Genomic DNA, 20532 nt, shown 5'->3' with positions numbered 1-20532 from the left:
CTCTCTCTATTAAGAGTTTCATGTTATTATAGGCTTGGTCATCATTAAATTAGCATCATGGGATTTGAGTCATATTCCCTTGAGAGGACACTTTATGAAACAATAGTACCGTTATTCAATAATTCTAGTAATAGTACTACCACCTCCTTTGGAACGTACACTCCCTTCTTCTTTAACACTACAGCAAATTCGACTCTGGATACAAAGGTTGGTGCGACGGATGCGTGGTTTTTCTACATTTCCCTTGTAATTTCTATTATTGTAGCTGCAGTGTTGGCATATGCACTTTTACGTTATTACACTTCACAAAATAAGAAATTTGTATCATGGTTTCTCTACGTTCCATTATTTCTAAATTACACATTCTTATTTAGTTCTGTATCCTTAATTACATTAGATGTCAGTTTGGCTTTAACAAGTTCAGGTGTTTTACCTGATACAGCTTTGGAAATTTGTTGGTATATTATCTATTTTAGTTTACAAATATTATCTTGGATTGTTTTACCAATTTTACAAAATTATGCCTACACTGGTGAATTTACATTTTATGGAAAGTTTATCAGATCTGTTCTATCACATATTATTACCTACTCAATTTTGGGTATTATTGCTGGAGTTGTAATTGTGATTTTTGTCATATTTTTGGTAATTGCTGACAAGACACTTTTAAGTTTTTCTTTCCTTATCAACGTTGGTGTTGCATTATCTAACCTTTTTGGTTTAATTCTATTTTCTATATTTTTAGGATATGGTATTGTGAAAATGCCTAGAACCTTGTGGAGAAAATCAAATGTTGAAAGAATTATCAAGTGGAATTGTATTGAATCAACTGGAAAGAGAAGTAAAATGAAAAAGGAGGAGAGAGCTCTAGCTGAAATGGTTGTCACTGTGAGAGAAGTTAGTAAAATTGTCACAAAAGAGCACAAACTCTATTGGTATATTGATGCAGTTTCAAAGACATGCGACAGCATTATCGAAGAATTTCCAAAATTACAAAAAGTTGTCAATTCTATTGAATTGAAAGACTGTACCAATTATAACAAGCAAACTTTTGACAAATTCCTCGAAGTGGGTTCTCTACAGAGATTATGCCCAGAGGAAAGTAAGAAAAAGACATGCACAAGATCTACCTGTGTGAAGATTCATGCAGAAATTCAAAGAGCAATGAGAGAATACAGAGCTAATAGATATGAATGGGAAAATACTCTCAATGAAACATTTTATTTACAAGATGTGATTAGATGCTGTACCTATCCAAGTAATCACCCTTTATTCAAAAGAGAAATTGTGTCTGATTTTAGACCAATGAATCGATTTTGGAGAACCTACTTGTATTTTTACTATAGATTTGTTCATTGGATTTATTATAAGGTTTTAGCTACTGTTGCTGTTTCCTTCGCCATAGTAATTTTGTATAGTGAATTTGCTCCAAGTGTCTTTTCACTAGCTGAAGAGACAGGTACTTCTATTTTCTATGAAATTATTCAACGTTGTGTTAAAACAGGAAGCAGTCCCCTCATTCAAATTGTTTCTTTATTAATGGTTGTTTGTATCATTTTGCTAATGCTTGGAGGAATGTTTAAGGTTAGACTTTTCAAAATATTTAAAATGGTACCAAGTTATACTGATACTTACTCATTATACTTTTCAGCTTCCCTTATTTGTAGAGCAGTTCCATCTTTGTGCTATAATTTCTTACTCTTATTGGATATTAAGCAAGATGATGGAGTTGCCTTCTTTAGTGCAGTTGGTATTTTAGATTTTAGAATTTTCCCTGATAGTTTGGGAGGACCAATTATTGGAGATTTAATTACAAATGTTTTGAAACAATTCCCAATGATTTTAATTGTTTTAGTTTGCATTTTATCTTTTTTTAGAGTTTTTGAGAGAATTGCTGGATTTAAAAAGTATAGATGGAGAACATTCTATTGTTGGGATACTATTCCAGCAGAATTGATGGAGAATGGATTAATATTATTAAGACAAAAGAGAAAGTCCAAACGAGAGAAAATCATTGCCGAAACTAAACAACAAGAAAAGCTTGACATCCAAAATGCTCTCTCTAGCACTAGAAATCCAAATAATAATGTTATTACTGATAATCCAATACTAAACGCAAGTGCCTTGGATTTGGGAGATTCTCAAGCAGACTACCAACAATTTAACCAAGAAACTACAGAGAATAAAATTTAAATTATTATTTAATATTACAATTATTGCTAGTATCGTTTTGTACTGGATCCTATTGTTGGCTTTGTTGAGCGAGTGGCAGAAAGCCCAGATGATTGCCGAGATGTTGAAGATGCTGAGCTGGTGGAATTCTTTCTTGGCAGTCCAGTACTGGACGATGCAGATGAAACGCTTTGATTAGTAGCCTTTCCACTTGTTCCTCGATCTTTTATCTTGCTCTTGGCTGCTCGTTCACCACAAGATATCACGTGTCTCTTATGAGTTTCTTCTGCAAACTTTCTTCCACAATATTCGCATTGGATTCTGTCGTCCAATTCTTCGTTTTTAATTGTAGGTTCTGGGTTTTTACCAGCAACATTAATGAATTCTTGATGTTGTTTTCTCCAAACACTTGCCTTCTTTTTGTAAGGTTTGGCGTTTCGTTTAGCCTTTTCAGCTTCTTCTTTCAATTCATCAGGAATAAAACTCATCTTCTTTGCTTTAGGTTTTGTTTCCTTTTCTTTACATTCTTTCTTGTGATCCAAGAAATAGTCTACCTCTACCATTTCGTTACAGTATGGACATTTTCTTTCTGTTTCTTTTCTTTTTGCCACAGCATCACCTTTTCTCATTTCTTCTTCTAACATCTTTTCAAACAAGCTCATGCTGTTTGCCTTTCCACCTCCTCCAATTGGTTGACTGTCAATATCCACAGGTACAGTGGATGCTACTGCAGCATTTACCCTGGAGGTTGCAGCCTTTGAAGCTGGTTTTTGTTGCTGCTTTGGAGCTGATGGTTTAGAAGTAGTTTTCTTTGGAGGAGGAATGTATTCTTCTTCCTCTTCTTCCTCTTCTTCCTCTTCCTCTTCGAATTCTTGCTTGTAATATTCGTCATCTTCTTCCTCTTCTTCTTCCTCTTCTTCATCATAAATTGGTGGAGGAGGAGCCTTCTTTGGTTGAGGTTGAGCAATTGGTTTTTTAGAAGGAGGAACAACTTTAGAAGGTGGTGGCATTTCTCTCTTTTGAGCTATTTCAGGTCTTGAACTACTTTGTACAAATGCTGTTGTTCCATGTTTTCGAGGAATAAATTTGATCTTTGGTCTTGACACTGGTTTTTCTTCTGGAACAATTGTTATATCCTTAATTGATAATTCTCTGTTGAAAAGAGCTAGAGGAGTTATTGATGCTTCAATTAAAATTTTTGAGGGCCTTTTTGATCCTATTACAGATCTTTCGCTGATGGACGGAGATGGCTCCGAAGAAAGTTTTTCTTGAGCTACCCTAGATGGTTTTGCAACAGTAGTGTTTGGACCTGCAACAATAGTTTCTCTGGCACTATTTGGAGTTCCGCTTCCAGAAATTGGTTGTTTAGTTCTATTCGCACTCAATCTTGGTTTGCTTGGTGATTGTGCTGTATTTACAACTGCCTTAATTGCAGAATCATATCTCTGGACAGAACCTCTAACATCAACATCTTCTTCATAGGAATCGCTTCTATTTGATAACCTTGATGAGCTCCTAGAGGATGGTTTTGAACCACCATTTGAAGTTGAAGTTGTGGTCTTGGAAGAAGTTGGAGGTGCAGATTGTTTCCTAATTTTTCTCGAGTCATCCATTCCCTTTCTTGAATCACCATCCTCATCATATGATGGAGTGTAAGATGTTGACTTTTTTGCCATTTGTTGCTGGTAATAAGAAATGGATTGTTTACCAGAGTTGGTAGAAATATCTTCATAATAATTTGAATAGGATGATCTCGGGGTTGATTCATCATCATTATCCTCTTCAAACATTGGTACAGCAGATCCACTATTAATCCTCGAAGGTCTACCCGATGAGCTTATACTTCCATTGCTTGAAACAGAATTAGATACTCGATAGGAACTTAATTTGTTGGTTGGTTGAACCTTTTGAGAAGGCTCAACATCCCATGGAAGTTTTTGTGTTGTAGTTTTTGGTTTTGAAAAGTCGTTTCTGTCCATCCCGCCAGCATATCCACCAGAATAATCATCACCAATAGCAGAGTTATACTTTGACCGCATAGCAGTCTGGTTTTGAAACATTTTTTAAATAATAAAAAAGTGTAGAAAAGGAGTAAAAGTTTGGCGGGAAGAATGCACAAAGAACATTTTGTATTTTCAATATTAACAACCGAAAAGGAGGGAAATGTTACAATACATATTGAATAATATTGTTTATTTATTACCTAGCAGCAGTTTTTACATGTCCTTATAGTTTGTTTTCAAAGTGGAATAGAATGGATAATTTTTCAACTCAAAATGTTGAGAAAGTTCTGAAATTTTAGCAGAAACATCTTTTGCTTTTTGTTGAAGCTCCATTCCATCTTGATCAATGCAGGAACCATTGAATTTTAATTTAATTTCCAAGAATTCAACCTTTTCTTTCAGATTTGAAACAGTACTGTACTTGTTATTGGCAATGTCATAGTTGGAAACACTCTCGATGGGATACATTGATCCAGCATCTTCTAATTTTCTTCTGGTCGAGGTGACATCCTGAGAAAATTGAACTCTGGATTGGACAATCATTGATAGGGATTCAAGAAGTTCTTGTTCCTTTCTGTATAGATAATCTCTAGCTTTTTCAAAATCTCGCTTAATATCATTTACTGCTTCTTCGTGTTGTCGATTCATTAGATCCAATTCATATGGAGTTCCACAAGCTTGTTGGATCTTACTTACTCTAGATTCTAAAACTTCCACAGTTGATCTGATATCTCTACACTCCTTTTCTCTATCCATTTCGTCTATTAATTGACAATCGTGAGAGTTGTGAACAGAACTTCTTGAACATTTTGCACAAATCAATTCAGAACACTCCTTACATAAAATATCTACAGGAAGTTGGTGTAATTTACAGAGAGGAATACCCTTCTCACTAGCAGCTCTGACATATGAACTAGTTGGAGTTGAGAAATGTGCATGATAATTAGCAGTGTTTTTTGGTATTTTAACTAAACTAGATGATTCAAAACCAAAACTTGTACCAATATGATCTTTCACTATTGGACTCACTGGACATGAGCTGATGGATGAAGATGGCGAAAATACTTGAGGCGGTTCAGATGAAGGTTTGTTGATGGTATTGAGGAGAGGTTGATGATACTTAGGAGAGGTTGGCCTGGTATGAATATTATTAATTCCAGAATATGAGGAACGGAGAGATGATGTTACACGAGGAGGTGAAAATTCTAAGGTTTGTTGTTGCTGTTGTTGTTGAAATATCGCTGGATAATTACTAGTGGAGTGTCTCAGAGGACTAGTAAAGTTCTTTTCTCCCATGTTGTTGTAATCTTGTGTTTCTCTACTGCTCGAGAATTGAATTTGTCTAGCCTCAACTGAATTTGATGAAAGTCCTCCAAAACTTCTGTCCAATCCATTCAAATTGTTTTTTTGAAAGGAATTTTCATTTTCAACTGGATCTTGTTTGTATCTATTGTTGGTGGGAGTAAATTCCTTATGTCCCGAAACACTTGGATAATCTTCTCCTTGAAAACTTGAGCTCTGATATGAATCATCAAGTTGCGAGCGGGAAAAGGGAGATGAGTTGATCATTTTTTTTAAGGTTTTTAATGGACATGTTTTGAGAGAAGCAACAACCATTGATAGAGAGAATCATTAGTTTAGGGCAATGAGTAACGGTAGAGTATTTTATTAAGGAATTCATATTGGCAAGCGTCCCCCTTAGCTCAGTCGGTAGAGCGTCAGACTGTTAATCTGCAGGTCGGTGGTTCGAGCCCACCAGGGGGAGAAGATTTTACAATATTTTACTTTTTATTTTTAAATAAAACAAAAAGAAAATGTCTGATAACAACAAGATCAATCACACACTCTTGAACTCTGATAAAGCTCCTGGTATGTATTTAAATTTTTTATTTCAATTAATTCAACTTCTTCTAGCTGCTCTCGGACCATACTCACATGCTTCAATCTTTGACGATCGTTTGATTTTCTTGAGTGGACAATTTGGACTTGATCCAGCCATAGGAAAACTGGCAACAAGCGAAGAACATGGTGATGTTTATGCTCAAACTCATCAAACCTTGAAAAACATTACAAATGTACTTGAAGATTGTGGATCAAGCTTGTCACAAGTATTGAAAACAACAATTCTCTTGACTAGTATGGATAACTTTGATGCTGTAAACAAAATTTATGTAGAATATTTCACTGATAACAAACCTGCAAGAGGTTGTTTTGCAGTTTCTCAATTACCAAAGAATGCTCTTATTGGAATGGAAGTTGTTGCTTACAAGAATTAAATACCTGGTCCACGTGCTTTGATTTTTTCAACTCGTGTCACTAAATTATTTTCTCTACTGTTATAGAATATTATTGAATCGTACATATTAAAAGTTGGATCCACATGTCCTGGGATTAATTGAATTTGATCTCCAACATTAATTTGATCAATCAAGTCCTTGGATTTTTCATTCTCATTCACAGAAAGAATGCCATGTTCATCACCACCAAAATTATATTTGAGTACTCTCATTTGAGGTTCTTTCAGAATTGGATTGCCACTATCAATAGTTGAGGCTTTGAGTCCTGCATCCAATACTACCCTTTTACCTTCTGTCTTGCTCACAACAGTGGAGAGAATGTACAATGACTGTGAGTAAAAGTGTGAATCATCTTCCAAGACTGGTTTGTTGTTTTTGGTCATGATAGATCCATAATCAGCATCACCAAATAGCCATGAACCTGGTTGAATTTCTGTGAAAACTCCAGAATTCATTTCAAATTCAAAAGTGCCAGTACCTCCACCAGTTACATACTCAACTTTAATTCCCTTCTCTTCCAAAAAGTCAACCAAACTCCTTGTCTTTTCCACAACTTTTTGAGTTGCCAACTTTCTTTCTTCATATGACTTGATGTGTTGATTAGAGCCATTATAGCATTGAATGCCTTTAAAATTCAAATGTCTACTCTCATTAATAATTTTGACAAGGTCCAATACTTGATCCTGACTCTCAACTCCACACCTATTCTGTCCCACATTATATTCCACAACAAGATTTAATTTCTTTGATTCACCATCCATCAATTTATCCAACAATTCAATCACCCCACAATTATCAACGCAAAGTGAAACTGTCTTGTTTTGCAAATTATTCATCCTAATGATCAACTTTAATTTCTCCACACTCACAACTTGATTCGAAATTAAAACATCATCCACTGTGGAGATGGCCTCTACTGCTTCACTCACTTTCTGACAGCAAACTCCACATCCTCCTCCAATTAAAATTTGATCGGAAGCTATTGCTGGAGTCTAACAATATAATTTAATATTGTAATTAAACATCAAACTTACCTTGTGTGCTTTAAAGTGTGGTCGTATTGCTACTTTTCCATCAACATACTCTTTCAAATTCTTTAAATTTTCATAATAAACAACTTGATCAATCACCAGACATGGAGTTGGCAGAGATGAAATTGTTTTTCCGATGAAAGATTCAAAAGGTGGAAGGCAAATCAGTGATTCCATTTTTTTATTTGGAGCTTGTTGCTGTTGTGGTTGTCTTCTTCTTTTCCTTCTTGGATTCCTTCTTTGCTTTCTTCTCTGGTTTGGTGTTGGTTTGTTGTTTGATGAGTGACTTGATTTCTGTCAGATTTTTGTATCCTGCATTTCTTAGGACAATTTCAAAAGTAACAGATTTGGCTACAATGTTTGCCAGAATTTGTGCATTAATATCATTAAGGTATTGATAATTGCAACTGGTTAATTGTTTGAGAATACCAGAGTGACCACGTTCCAATGCATATTCCACATGTTCAATAGCAACTTGTTTCAGTAAATCTCCCAGGTTGAGCATTCTAATGTGTTCGAGTACATCCTTATTACCATTTCTAACAGCTGTTTCAACTGCTGATAAAGTGATGAGATCCCACTTTCTTCTAGGTACATTGCATGAACGAAGTTCTGTAATGGCAGCTGCATCTCCCTTTGTAACTAACTTATCCAAGAGGTCATCACTAATATCGTCGAAACGAGTAAATCCCAAAACTCTGAGTTTAGAAATAATAGATGAATGTCCAGCAAGGATGGCTTCCTCCAGTACGCCCAATGAAATTTCATTAAATGGAAAGTCAATCGAGGCCAATAATTCCAATGAACGAGTGTGACCCTTAATGATACATTCGTTAATCAATTCAGTGGCAGGATAAAATCCCAGTGATGTATAAATCTCCACAAATGTCAATGACTTGAGGAAAATAAAGCAATGGTTATACATTTCTATCATTGTCTTTTTAGATAATTCTCGCAAAGTTTTCAAATATTCTGGTTTGAGGAGTGAAAATTCGGTCAAGTGATTTGCTGTGAATACTTTGATTATTGGATGCTCGGTTTCTTGATTTTCCTTTGAAAATTTCTTGATTAGTTTAAAAAGTGATTCAAAATCAGGAATTTCCGATAGGAATCCAGAAATGTTCAATCGTTCTAGTGACATTGGTAATGTCAAACTTTCTATCCAAGTATTTTGTGTATTTTGATTTGGTGTGCTAGCTTGAAAATTGTATGAAATATCCAAACTCTTGATATTCTCACAAAGCATGATACACTTTTGTGTATTGGCCCACGTTAAATTCTTGTTCTTAGAAATGTTCAATGATATTAATCCTCTCTTATTGATGGAACAAAGTTTTTCAAGACTTGAATCGTTTAATCCACAATTTACAAGAGAAATTTCCTTCAAGTGAGTAAATCTATCGAAATAATCATATAGAATTTTAGTAGAAATTTTCTTTTCTTCAATGTGGGTTGCTCTTGATGATGCATTGATGGCTCCTACAACTGATCCGATAGTTGAATTCTTTGCTGATGATACCTTGTTATTGGTATTATTACTAACATTTTGCAAATATCTGTCAAGGTCGGAATAAGAATTGATGGCCAGTTTCTCCTTTCTGTATGGCCAAATAGTTAGTAGCCAATACTTTTTAGTGAAACATGTTGAATGGAAGCATTCATTGTCATCAATGTAGTGAAGAATGTGGAGAATAATTTCGTTTGGAAGGGTTTCAAGTTGAGAGAGCATGTTTTGATTATTTTTCTAATTATTTGTTTTTAAAAATAGATAAATTAATATTGAACTGCACGGTTTCATTTTCAAGATTTACAAGATTTTATGTTTGATTTAAAAAAATAAGTTTAATTCTCGAATTCGCTTTCTGTATACTCTGTTGCACACTCAGTTTCAAGCTCAAAATTAAATTCATCTCTTTCGTCACCAACACTTTCATCTTCATTATCGAGGTCCATTGTGAAGGACTTTCTTCTATTCCTCGTTTTTCTTTTTGCTGATTCCATCTTCTTCTTTTCAGAAATTATTCCTCCAACATTATACAGAGATTTGTCCTTTGTCAGAGTGTGATCTCCTCCTACAACTACAATCATTGGGTTATTTACAGGTTGAACATCTTTCCTCTTATTGGTTGAGAATGTGGATCTAGATCTTTTCAGAGCTTCTAACTGTTTTTCAATATCGTCTACATCCTCAGTAGTTGTACTTTTTCTTCTTCTATTAGCTCCACCATGGTATGTCACAGGAGTAAGGTGAGCTGGATTAGTTGGTAACGACACTTCTCTCAAATCGTTGATATTCTGTTCTGGTTCCTCCGCGTCTTTACTAAGCATAAGGTTAATGAAGTTATCGACATCGTTGGCCATTTTAGTATTCGGATCTGTTGTTTTCTTTTTCAAGTCTTTAGCATTCTTTTCGGATGGCTTGTTGTCATATCTTTGATTTCTGTGTTGTGGAATGGCAAAAGGGTCAATTTTCTTCATTTGGAATTCAGAATTAGGGTTAAGTATAGCATCAATTTCTGAGCTTTGAGTTTTCTTCTTTCCAATTCTCACAGAAGTGGAATGATTTAGAGGAACGCCAATAGTTAATCCCTGAGGATCTGGAATTGCTGCTTGATTTTTAGGGGAGGAAATGGTAATTGGGTTATTAGAAGGTGAGAATGGTCTTTCCTCAATGATGATTTTTCTGCTTCGAGACGATGAACCACTTGGAGAATAGGATTCTTCCTTTTGAACCATTGGAGTTCTTTTGTGATATGAGGTTTGACTGTTTGAAGAGTCTAGGGCAATGAGTGGTGTCTTTGGTGAAAGGTTGGTTTTAGGAAGTGATTCTTGGAGAACCTTAAATTGTGCGTATCGATTTTCTGGTTCTGATGAGAAAACATCCGTCTTGATATCATCATCCTCGTTTCTTGCTAATTCCTCATCCGATGTTTTCAAGAGTAAGCTTCTTCTGTTAGACTCTGTAGCTTTATACGTTCCTTTTCTTGAAATGTTCGGGTCACTTTGACTTCTTGAATTGTTTGTTGATGAATTAGGTCTATTACTAGATGATGTAGATGATTGATTATCCAAATACACACTTATTCCAGTCCCTATCGATACACTCTCACTCGTCTTTTTCCCATTGGAAAGTGCACTCGGATAGCCTCCCATATTATGTAAAATAATTATGATAGAAGGTCGTGTTGTTGTTTAATCCTACTATGAAGTGGATCCTTTATGATGATGATGATATAATATATTAAGGCACCTTCCTTTGAATGCTTTGGCGGCAACAAACGTATTTTTTCTAAAGAATATTCAGGCCCTATTTTTGGAAGGCATGTTTCCATAAAATGTGCGTGTCGGAATTGTAATTTTACAACAAAATTTTAATTCAAAATAGGTCGTAATGAAGAGCAGAGACATTGTTAGATATTTCTGGAAACTTACAATAGATTATTTTCTAAGGTTTGAATCAAATTGTTTAACAAAGATAAAATTAGATGAGGCAGAATTCAATCAAAAAAATAGCTTTAAATTGCCAAGTGGTAAAATAACAATTTTGAAGATCGGAAATGAGTAATTCATCATCGGAACAACAATCAAACGATGCTGCTCATCGTAAATTACAAGATAATTTGGGAGCTTCTACGTGGGCTTTTATGCACACGGTGGCAGCACAATATCCAAAGAAACCAACACAACAACAACAATCACATATTAAACAATTATTCTATAGAATTGCAGAGTTTTATCCTTGTAGATGGTGTGCCAAGGATTTTGCTGAGAGTATTCAGAAATATCCAGTACAATCACAAAGTAGAGAAGCTCTCTCTATCTGGTTGTGTGAACGTCACAATGAAGTAAATGAAAAAATCGGAAAACCAATTGTACCTGATTGCCAAAGTGCTTGGAAGAGGTGGCTTGTGGAGGAGGATGATGATGCAAATGATTTTTCCACAACAATGATTATTGATGAGCCAAATGCAAATGAGGATGATTTGAAATGGCTGTCACCATCCAACGAGAAAGATGATGGTATTGATTTTCAACCAGCTTCAATGGACGATTTGATGAAGGATTGTAAATTTTGTGAAAGTTCTATGGGAAAGGAAAGATATGACAAGTTGAAAGGATTATTTAAAAAACCTTAAATAATAAAATATTTATCAACTTTGGATATCTTACAAGAAAGGTGACCAACCAGAAAACATGACACCAAGCTTGTCAATTGCTGTTGCTTCACTTATGAGTTTGTTAACTTGACCTTTTACACCTAAAAGTTCTCCATCCTCTTGACCAAGTAATTTTTCTTTCAATCTTATAAGAGCTCTCTCAGCATCTCTATTGTTTTTGGTGGTTGAGGAGGATGATTCGACAACATAGGAGGTTTTTTTAGACTTCTGAACTGCATAACCTTCCAATGGAGAAAGAGCCCATCTATACAAAGGATCGTGCAAGAATACTTCAATCACTAATGAAAGAGCTTCAACATTATTTCTGAGAACTGTCATGGTAGCATAACAACAATTCTTAAAAGTACCCTCAATACCTGAAACTCCAAATCCATCAATAACATCTCTAGTCAATCTGAAAGGAACAAGCTCAGGAATTGGTAAATATTTTCCTTGCTCAAAGCAAATACCCAAATCAATATGAACAGCCTCTCCTGTAGACTGATCGATAAGAATATTATTCAAGTGTCTATCTCCCAAACCAATGACATAACCGAGCATACTAATAGATGCAACGGATTTTGTGTAGGCTTGTCTCTTTTCGAACCAATCAGAAGGATTTGGAAATTGGGAAAGGAAAAAGTGATGGAAAGCTGGTTTAAAGTTATTGCAAATCTCTACAAAGTTGTTGATTCTTGTGGCAGCGTCTGCTTTCTTCTCCAGACCAAACATTGTTCTTCTCACTTCACTATTTGTCTTATCTTGAGGTCTGTATTTTCCGTGCAAACTTTGAGGATAATCTTGCTCATTGTTTCCAATTAAAAGTGTTGCCATAGGTTGAGTATTTTCAACAAATCCTAAAATACCGCTTGTTGGTGAGGTTGGAATTACTTTGTAAGTTCTTATCAACAATTTTCTTCTTCTTGTTTCCTTATCCTTTTTGAGTAAACTATTGGCAATCGCAAAGAGTTGTTCAATAACGTGATCTTGTCTCATATCATCATTACCTTTCACTAATTGCCTATAAACTTGGCCATTGGAAGCTACACATGAAATAATCTTTGGTAAGTTAATACCTCCAGCAAGACTAAAGTTTTGGGAAAAGTTCTCAATAAATGGTATGTCTTTGAGATTATATGCATCATGTGCACAAATTGGAACATCAGCAGTAAGAATAGGAATTACAGGTCTCTTGATATTGGTTATTAAGAGCTGAGAACTTAGTTTCTTAGGGGTTGATTGCTCTCTCTTTTGTTCTTCACTAAGTTGGAGGAAGGCAAGCTGAATATAGGCATCCATAAGAGTGGCATAACTTTCAATTAATTGCTTGTTTTCTTTCTTCAACTTGTCAATTAGAGTATTGGCAGCCTTTATCTTATTTGGATCTGGCTTGTATGATGCTTTGGCTGAGGTAGTCTTGGAGGATTGGTCAGCATTTCTAATTTGAAGAATGAGAGGTAATGTATGATATGGGTGTTCCTTTGCTATTTTGAATAATAGATGCATGACAACATTATTGAAAAGACACTCTTCAGCAAAATAACCCATTCTGGAAGCTATTTGATAAAAGAGAGGGATAAACTTATGGGAGGGAACTGGTCCTTTAACAGTCATTTGATAAACAGATTGGTTGACTTTCTCATTTGTGGAATTTGAAAACCAAATATTCAAAATTCTTGGTATTGTCACAAAATCATAATTATCATTAGTGGAAGAGGCCAGCAAATAATTTTCAAGAACAAGAGTTCTAAATTCCTCTTGTCTACTTTGAATTAAAACCTGTTCTTTTTGATCCAAATCTGTAATCTTTTGCAAGTGGTTCATCTTGCTCCTAAAATCCGAAGTTACGTCCTTGTCATTTAATTCCTTTCTCTTTTGGGCATATTGTTGGTAGAGTTCTTTGTTTTTCTCCAATAATTCTCTATATGATTTGCTGTCTTCACTATTTTGCTTTCTGACAATATTTTGATAGAGAGAGTCAATATACTTTCCCATTTGGAAGCAGGCTTTTGCCTTGCTTGAAGCCTTCTCTTTAGAAAATTGTAAAAATCGTATAATATTTTCATAAGAGTCAGTTTTGCTATCTCCTAACCATTTACCCAACAAATAGCATGCCTTGAAGTAGAGTGGAGAATCATGTTGTTTTCTCTTTTCCAATTGTTGAATTAAAAATCTGAGAATGTGAATAGCCCCAGAAGTGTCGCCTGAACTCCATAAAATCTTGGCTTCTTCTAAAATTGATGGAGGTGTACTTCCACTTTGCATTTGTACTGATAATCTATTTGCTAAATTAGTGGCCAATGTAAATTGGCCTTCCTTTCTTGCAATTGAAATAAATTCACTTTCATGCTTGATGGCCAGTTCATTTTTCTTCAAGGCACGTAAAAGAGAAGCTCTAAAGTTTACCAAGGTTTCAACTTCAGTGAAAGAATCATTCTTAATTCCATTAGTTCCCATGAACAAACCCAAATTGTTATCAATAATATCATTTTCCTTGAGTGCAACATTTCCAATTTCTGTCCACTTCAGGGACCATGCTATTTCTAATTCTGAAAGGACTTGTAATTTGGCCAAATTTGATTGAGCATTTCCTACACTGATAATGTTTGAAATATATTTTCTATGGTTTGATAATGTTTCTTTGAAGAGTGCAGAATCACCTTTTACCAAAGCATAAAGAGAATTGAAAACTGTTTCATTGAATCCAGTTATATTACTTGAATGTGAAGAATATCTTTCCAAATTATCAATAGTTAATGTTTTCCAACGATTTTCGAAAAATTGTTCTCTGACTTGAGGGTTATCCAATGCATCTGATTGAATGCTCTTTAAAATTAATGATGATACTCTATCAAGTCCCATATTTTTCAATGAATCTAAAACACCAATCACAGAGGTAGATTTTTCCAATACGGAAGTATCATAAAGACCTAAGGTGTTTGTCCAATCACCTTCCTTCTCACCCAACAAAATTTTTGATTGCACTCCATAACTTTTGGTAGCTCCATAAATACAATCAGGATCATCTATAGATTTGTAAATTGAAAGCAATAATTTTTGACTATCATTGGCCGATTCTTCGAATTCAATAGGCAACTGATCCATGAATGACAATAGATTATCTTTTTCAAATGATAATTCTGAAAACATCAAAGAAGAAAATGTAATTCCTGCCCTTGCTGCTGCCTTTGCAATAGTTGAATAAGGAATATTAAAAAAGCAGTTGGATACTGTTGTTTTAGATTTGATTTGCTTCTGATTTACCATGAATCTATAGTGTCTGTGTAATAAATCTAGAGCCATTACTATAAGTTTGATAGTTTCAGATTTGGTATTTTCATTGACCAGAACTGATTCTATCAAAGGAGAGAACTCTTTGTTAAGTTTGTTAGATTGAGCTCCAGTCGCAAAATCTAACAAAGATAAGATGAAAATCATCTCTGCAAATTTGACTTTCTTTTTACATATATCTCTGCACAGACCAAGTACAGGATCTGCAGTTTTGGTTAGAACAAGCTCAATGACTTGGGATAACCACTGCTCATGAGACTTGTCATTGGTGTCAAAAATCTCTTTGGAATTATCAGCAACAAGAGTAACATCTGTTTCTATTGGTCCAGTTGCTATGTGTGGAATATATACATAGTTTGGATCAGCATTTACAAAAGGGTCAAAGTAATGCTTCTTGTCATTTGGAATTTTTTCCATACTACTTTTAGAAGAAATAAGAATGTGGTGTAGGGTTTTCAATGCCAGTTTGACTACTTCAACGTTATTTTCACAAATATATCCGTTCAGAGTAAGGAGTATTCTAGCTTTTGACTGTTTGATTATTTCAGAGAGCCATGATGAAGATTTGTTTGTAACATTTGGATCATTGTCTATCTCATCAATAAATGATTTGTCGATTAACTTTGAAGTCTCAATATTTTGTACAAGACCAAGATTTCCTAAAGCCACTGTTGCTAGCTCTTTCCATTCGTCTGTACTCTCTGTTGAGCAAGCTCCAATTAGTTTGGAAATTAATTTGTTGAAATACTCCTCCAAAATTGAGGCTTTCTTGTCTTGTTGGGCTAGAACGTTCATGAGTGAGAGTCTATGGGTTTTGATTAACCTGGAAACATAGGTAAAGCTGAATGTAGATAAATTTTCGCTTGCCAAAATGTTTCCAATTTGAGTGAAGAAATTTTCTGTTCCTTGAATTTTCTGTTGACATACATTCAGTTCCTTGAAAATTTCTTGACTAGGAAACGGTTCAGTCTTTGCAACAGCTGGTACCATTGATGGAGAAGAAACCAAAAGCATTAATGTTTTCATTGGTGTTGGTGATCCAGTTCCTTTGGAAACTATTTCAATCAATCGGTTTCTTATTTTAGGATAAGTTAATTGTAATTCTGTCAACGCTACGGAATTATTTGCATCCAAAATTCTCGAGCAAATTTCGAATATTAAAGAACAACTTGGCTCGAACAGCTCACAATACGAAGTACAAAACAGTGCTACTGTAATAACACTTCTCAAAAGTATAGGTACTTGCAAGTTGGATCCCATTACTTCAAGAACAAATGTCTTGAAAATATAAAAACTTCTACTGCTCTCATTCTTCTTTTTAGAAAGTAATTCGAAAATATTGGTAATCATATTTAGAGTTTTGTGTAAATCTTGGTTTAAAAGTTTTTCTACGTCTTTTTTTTCTGCATTCTTAGAAAGATCAGACAATGTTTTGAAAATCATATCTTTTCCAAATGTAAGTACATTATCTGGTTTTTCCGACAACAAAAATAATGTTTCTAGTAAAATGTCTGTGATATTCTTTCGTATTAATGTGTCTACTTCTGCTCCTAAGGTTCCCCTTATTTTTTCCTCAATAATAGATTTGATCAATGACCTATCACTAAAACATCTGGACAGACAATATGGGAATACATAACAAAAGTATTTTCTCAAAATAGACTTGAGATCCATGTTAATACAGGAACAGATTCCTTCGAAAGTTTTGAGTTGAGTTTGAGTAAACAGAATAGGAAGTATGTCAAAAGCATTATTAATCAAAAATGGCCCCAAAGACTTTTCTCCAAACAATTCATAAGGAAATGAGGAAAAGTCTGTCTTTTTTTGAACCCAACCCAGTATTATTTCTCTAAGGTTGGTTCTCAAAAATCCTGATATATCGCCACCAGCTATTTTAGACATAGTCACCTTAGCAAGCTCCTTTTCTTTAAATTCCTCGTTGGCATAGCATGAAAGTAATCGTAAAATAATCTTCTTGGAAAGGGTCGGATCAGTTGTAAAGCTAAGTGAAAGCAGGCAAGTTCTTATTTTGAGCTTATCTGTTGGACGCTCGAGAATTTCAATTAACTCATCCACCAAAGAATCTATACTTGAAACAGAAGCCCAATCGTACAGTCTTTCACTCATTATTAATCTAGGGAAAAATTTATCACTAAATAAGAATTCTTTGCAAGTTTTTTTGAAAGTCTCCAACTCTTTAAATTTCTCAGAAATTTTAGAGGCTGAAACAACTGCTCTTGCTAGAGAAATAGTTGAATCTCTATCGAAGAAATCCTTTTCGTATACGTCCAAAAGTGAGCTTAATAACTCTGAAAAAGGAGCCACATGTGTGTCCTCTATAAAGTTTGCCATTGTGGATAATATTTCCATTACATTTCTCCAACTCTTGTTATCTCCAATAGATCTAGGAATAATTTCAAGGCAATTAGTGATCATTGCAGAGTTACCAGTTTTGGCCAATATGTTACAAATACCAAACTTGACAAACATCTCTGTTGAAGATTCGAAAATAGTATTCAACTCTTCAACTGCCTTCGTTTGTATATTTGGGTTGTATGTGAGCATATAGCCAGTAAAATTAAGCCCATTGTTAATAAGACTTCTGCAAATAGGTTTCTCTTCATTCTTTGATGAAGGAGTATCATCAATCATAAAGCCATCATCATTTGATGAGTTTCTTGAGATATTCAAGCCTTCAACAGCTTTTTTAACTAATGGCAATACTAATTCCTGTACAAGCAAGGACCATGTGAGTATAACACCATCATGTCTTGAATTCTTTTCATTCACAAGTGTTGCTGACAATTTATCCAGTATAGCATCCCACTGAATTGTCTCGAACTCTTTTGACTTGAAGCTATCCTTTAAAAATTCAATTACTAAATTGTGAATATCAACGTAGACTTTTGAGAATATTCTATTACTTAAAAGCGACCTGTTTTCAATGGTCATTGTTGTGAGTAAATGAACCATCTCAAGAATCTTTGTCAAACGTTTAAAGTTTTCTGATGACTCGGATTTAGAATCTCTTGCCAAATTTTTTGCCAAACCATTCATAGTTATGGAAAACTTTTCCAGATTGGAACTATCGAAAGGTCTATCGTTTTCCGAAGAAGATGAATCCAATTCATCTCTACCCTTCAATATATCTAGTAAATTATATTGTTCAAGAGAACTTTTGTAATCCAGATACTTTTTAAATATGGAATCTTTAAATGGTTGAATATTTCCATCAGTAGACAAAATAGTAACAAAAAATTTTGAAACTATTTCCATATCTAAAGTAATACCATATCCAATATCTAAACTTCCACAAACCCATTTCATTAGTAACCCCATATCCTCAAAAACCTTAAATTTCCTTTTCAGGTGATGTTGTTTGAATAAAACTACAAGCAAATGTAATGACTCTATGGAGACGTGTTGACTATTCGAGAAATATTTTGATTCTAACACTTGCAAATTGAATTCTGGCTCATATGCCAAATTGTCGTCAACTTTTTCTAAAATTAATGCTAACAAGGAAATAGATTCCCTGATAACATAACTAGATTCCCTTTTCACTAGTTGAATTAGAAAATTGAATAAGCTATTTCCCCAAGATATCTTTTCCTCTTTGAGAAGGCAAATTCTGAATATTTTCAGAATTTCTGTATGAACATCGTCAAATATTTTTCTTTCAAAAAGTCAGTAGCCAAGTTATATAATACTTACCTCTCCTTTACAATCGTGAATAACCTTTCAACAAATTCAGACTCCATAATGTCTGAAAACCTTCCATAGTATTTGCTCATGATTATATAGACCACTTTGATCCAATTAGAGGTTTCTTCTTTTTCTGGAGGGGTATTTAAAAGAGTTTGAACTATTTCACTTTTTACAGTCTGAACCTTCATTCTCTTACTTGGTGACTTGTGTTGGGAATCCTCGTCAGTGGAGGGTTTTTTTGTGGACTCATAGATCAGTACCTGGTTCATACAGTCTGCACAGACTTCAAAATAGATATCTCTATTTTTCTTCTTCATTTCTGCTTCCTTTGTATTTATATTTTTAATATTATACGAAAAGTACCTTGTCTGATTCAAACTATTCTTTAAAATATTGTAGAATTCAATAAGATTATCATTTTCAAGAATAAGCTCTGTTTCTTCTGTTCTTAAATTTATAATTATTCTAAAAAATTTCAAAATCTCGATCTTTACATTACAATAATTATGATAAATAAGGAAAGAATTAAAACTTACTTTTAAATATTCATTGTTGTGTGTTGTGGAAAATAATACAAGTAATTTAGAACAAATAGTGTTTGCCAACTTTCTAAATGTATCAATATCATCAAAAGACAGTATAGTTGTAATATAATTTAAGGCTGTTATCAAATGAAGTTGAACTTTGTCATAAACGCAATTCTTTGATTTTCCTAAAAAGTAATCCTCAAATAATGCTAGCATTACTTTCTTTTGAGATTCGCTGAACTCTCTTGGATATTCCAATATGATCATCTCCACACATGATGCATAATGATTAGCATCAACCATGGAAAGCTTTCCATCAATAATTAAATCTCCAAATGATTGAAGTAATTCATCAAAAAGGCCACTTGTTATCTTGGAAGAATATTTACGCACGCCTAATATGGATTTCAAAATATCACAACTGACAGCCGAGAAGCAAAAACTTCTATTAGAATCATCATTATTATTGTTGTCATTAAAATTAATATTTGTTAAAATAAATTGAATTATATCTTTGATTACTTTTGCATTGAGTAGATAGGTTTTATCATTGTCGGAATTATCATCTATTCATCATCAGATCAAAATTTATTATAAAGTTAAAACACTTACCTTCGGGATTGTCACTTTTACTATACTCAATAAGTGTTGTTAAAATCTCCTTACATGGAACAGCAAACTCTGATTTTAATGTTCCTGATGATTTGTTTGCTTTAGCCTTGATTTCTGTTTCTAAACATTCCAAAAAGGCTTTTTTGATAATTACACTCCACTCCTTTTCGTCCAGTACTGTTAAATTATTCCGATTTCTATTTACAAAGTCTCTTAGTTGGCCAATACCTTTCTTTAAAAATGTTTGATCATAAAAAACTAGGAACAACATACTTTGCGATCTGTTACTTTTGATGATTGAAGATTGCCGACAACACCTTTTATTTCAAGCTGGAGTTGTTGAGACATTTTTTCTGATATTTATTGGAAAGAATATTAAAAGCCAAGTGAAGAAGCCTTGAAGGTTAGCATTGCAATATCATTCTTAACACTTTCAATCTTCTTATTTTGTTGATTAATTACCGTCTTGTAAAGTTCAGTATTATCCTTTGTTGTTGTGATTGCTCTCTCCATTCTTTCGATGATTGTGTTTTGTGCTGTGTTAAGTTCACCTTCCAAATTCTTTTGATGACCTTTGAGTTCGGAAATTCTGTTGAGCAATTGAGTATTTTCGGTATTGATTTTGATCATTGTTTGTTTGTATTCTGTAATCTTATTGTCCCATTCCTTCAATATTCTTGCAGATTCTTGTTCTCTGAGAGACAGTTCAGCTTTAATTTCCTCAGCTTCCAGAT

The 20532-nt window shown here is 34.1% G+C and overlaps 9 protein-coding genes and 1 non-coding gene across 10 annotated transcripts; 3 read left to right on the top strand and 7 right to left on the bottom strand.

The window, feature by feature from the left end:
- Nucleotides 1-57: 57 nt before the first annotated feature.
- Nucleotides 58-2193, top strand: NAEGRDRAFT_62448 (uncharacterized protein; the record flags this gene model as incomplete). The annotated part of the gene is made up of 1 exon (XM_002682501.1): nucleotides 58-2193. One exon carries the CDS (start codon nucleotides 58-60, stop codon nucleotides 2191-2193), a length of 2136 nt encoding a protein of 711 aa, XP_002682547.1.
- NAEGRDRAFT_78083 (zinc finger, C2H2 type family protein) lies at nucleotides 2180-4232 on the bottom strand (the record flags this gene model as incomplete). Its single annotated transcript, XM_002682289.1, has 1 exon — nucleotides 2180-4232. One exon carries the CDS (start codon nucleotides 4230-4232, stop codon nucleotides 2220-2222), a length of 2013 nt encoding a protein of 670 aa, XP_002682335.1. The 3' UTR covers nucleotides 2180-2219.
- A 156-nt stretch (nucleotides 4233-4388) lies between these two features.
- On the bottom strand, nucleotides 4389-5744 carry NAEGRDRAFT_62446 (uncharacterized protein; the record flags this gene model as incomplete). The annotated part of the gene is made up of 1 exon (XM_002682288.1): nucleotides 4389-5744. The coding sequence occupies one exon, from the start codon at nucleotides 5742-5744 to the stop codon at nucleotides 4389-4391; it is 1356 nt and encodes a 451-aa protein (XP_002682334.1).
- Nucleotides 5745-5867: 123 nt separating this feature from the next.
- Nucleotides 5868-5940, top strand: NAEGRDRAFT_t30. Its single transcript has one exon. It is a non-coding gene; the product is annotated as a tRNA-Asn (tRNA).
- Nucleotides 5941-6046: 106 nt separating this feature from the next.
- Nucleotides 6047-6451, top strand: NAEGRDRAFT_29989 (uncharacterized protein; the record flags this gene model as incomplete). The annotated part of the gene is made up of 1 exon (XM_002682500.1): nucleotides 6047-6451. The coding sequence occupies one exon, from the start codon at nucleotides 6047-6049 to the stop codon at nucleotides 6449-6451; it is 405 nt and encodes a 134-aa protein (XP_002682546.1).
- A 4-nt stretch (nucleotides 6452-6455) lies between these two features.
- NAEGRDRAFT_56751 (uncharacterized protein) lies at nucleotides 6456-7676 on the bottom strand (the record flags this gene model as incomplete). The annotated part of the gene is made up of 2 exons (XM_002682287.1): nucleotides 7507-7676; nucleotides 6456-7464 (listed from the first exon to the last, which is right to left on the bottom strand). A coding segment is annotated over exon 2 (852 nt), but the record flags the coding sequence as incomplete, so codon positions are not given.
- On the bottom strand, nucleotides 7658-9232 carry NAEGRDRAFT_78081 (uncharacterized protein; the record flags this gene model as incomplete). The annotated part of the gene is made up of 1 exon (XM_002682286.1): nucleotides 7658-9232. One exon carries the CDS (start codon nucleotides 9230-9232, stop codon nucleotides 7685-7687), a length of 1548 nt encoding a protein of 515 aa, XP_002682332.1. The 3' UTR covers nucleotides 7658-7684.
- A 113-nt stretch (nucleotides 9233-9345) lies between these two features.
- Nucleotides 9346-10656, bottom strand: NAEGRDRAFT_62443 (uncharacterized protein; the record flags this gene model as incomplete). Its single annotated transcript, XM_002682285.1, has 1 exon — nucleotides 9346-10656. The coding sequence occupies one exon, from the start codon at nucleotides 10654-10656 to the stop codon at nucleotides 9346-9348; it is 1311 nt and encodes a 436-aa protein (XP_002682331.1).
- Nucleotides 10657-11637: 981 nt separating this feature from the next.
- On the bottom strand, nucleotides 11638-18278 carry NAEGRDRAFT_78079 (serine/threonine-protein kinase; the record flags this gene model as incomplete). The annotated part of the gene is made up of 1 exon (XM_002682284.1): nucleotides 11638-18278. One exon carries the CDS (start codon nucleotides 18276-18278, stop codon nucleotides 11670-11672), a length of 6609 nt encoding a protein of 2202 aa, XP_002682330.1. The 3' UTR covers nucleotides 11638-11669.
- A 729-nt stretch (nucleotides 18279-19007) lies between these two features.
- On the bottom strand, nucleotides 19008-20069 carry NAEGRDRAFT_62440 (uncharacterized protein; the record flags this gene model as incomplete). The annotated part of the gene is made up of 3 exons (XM_002682283.1): nucleotides 19008-19037; nucleotides 19196-19752; nucleotides 19799-20069. The coding sequence occupies 3 exons, from the start codon at nucleotides 20067-20069 to the stop codon at nucleotides 19008-19010; spliced, it is 858 nt and encodes a 285-aa protein (XP_002682329.1).
- Nucleotides 20070-20532: the final 463 nt, after the last annotated feature.

This window comes from Naegleria gruberi, assembly GCF_000004985.1.
Source record: "Naegleria gruberi genomic scaffold NAEGRscaffold_3, whole genome shotgun sequence".
In the NCBI taxonomy this organism is placed as follows: domain Eukaryota; phylum Heterolobosea; class Eutetramitea; order Acrasida; family Naegleriidae; genus Naegleria; species Naegleria gruberi.
Note: the sequence above shows the minus strand (reverse complement) of the source record. Positions and strands in the feature narration are given on the sequence as shown.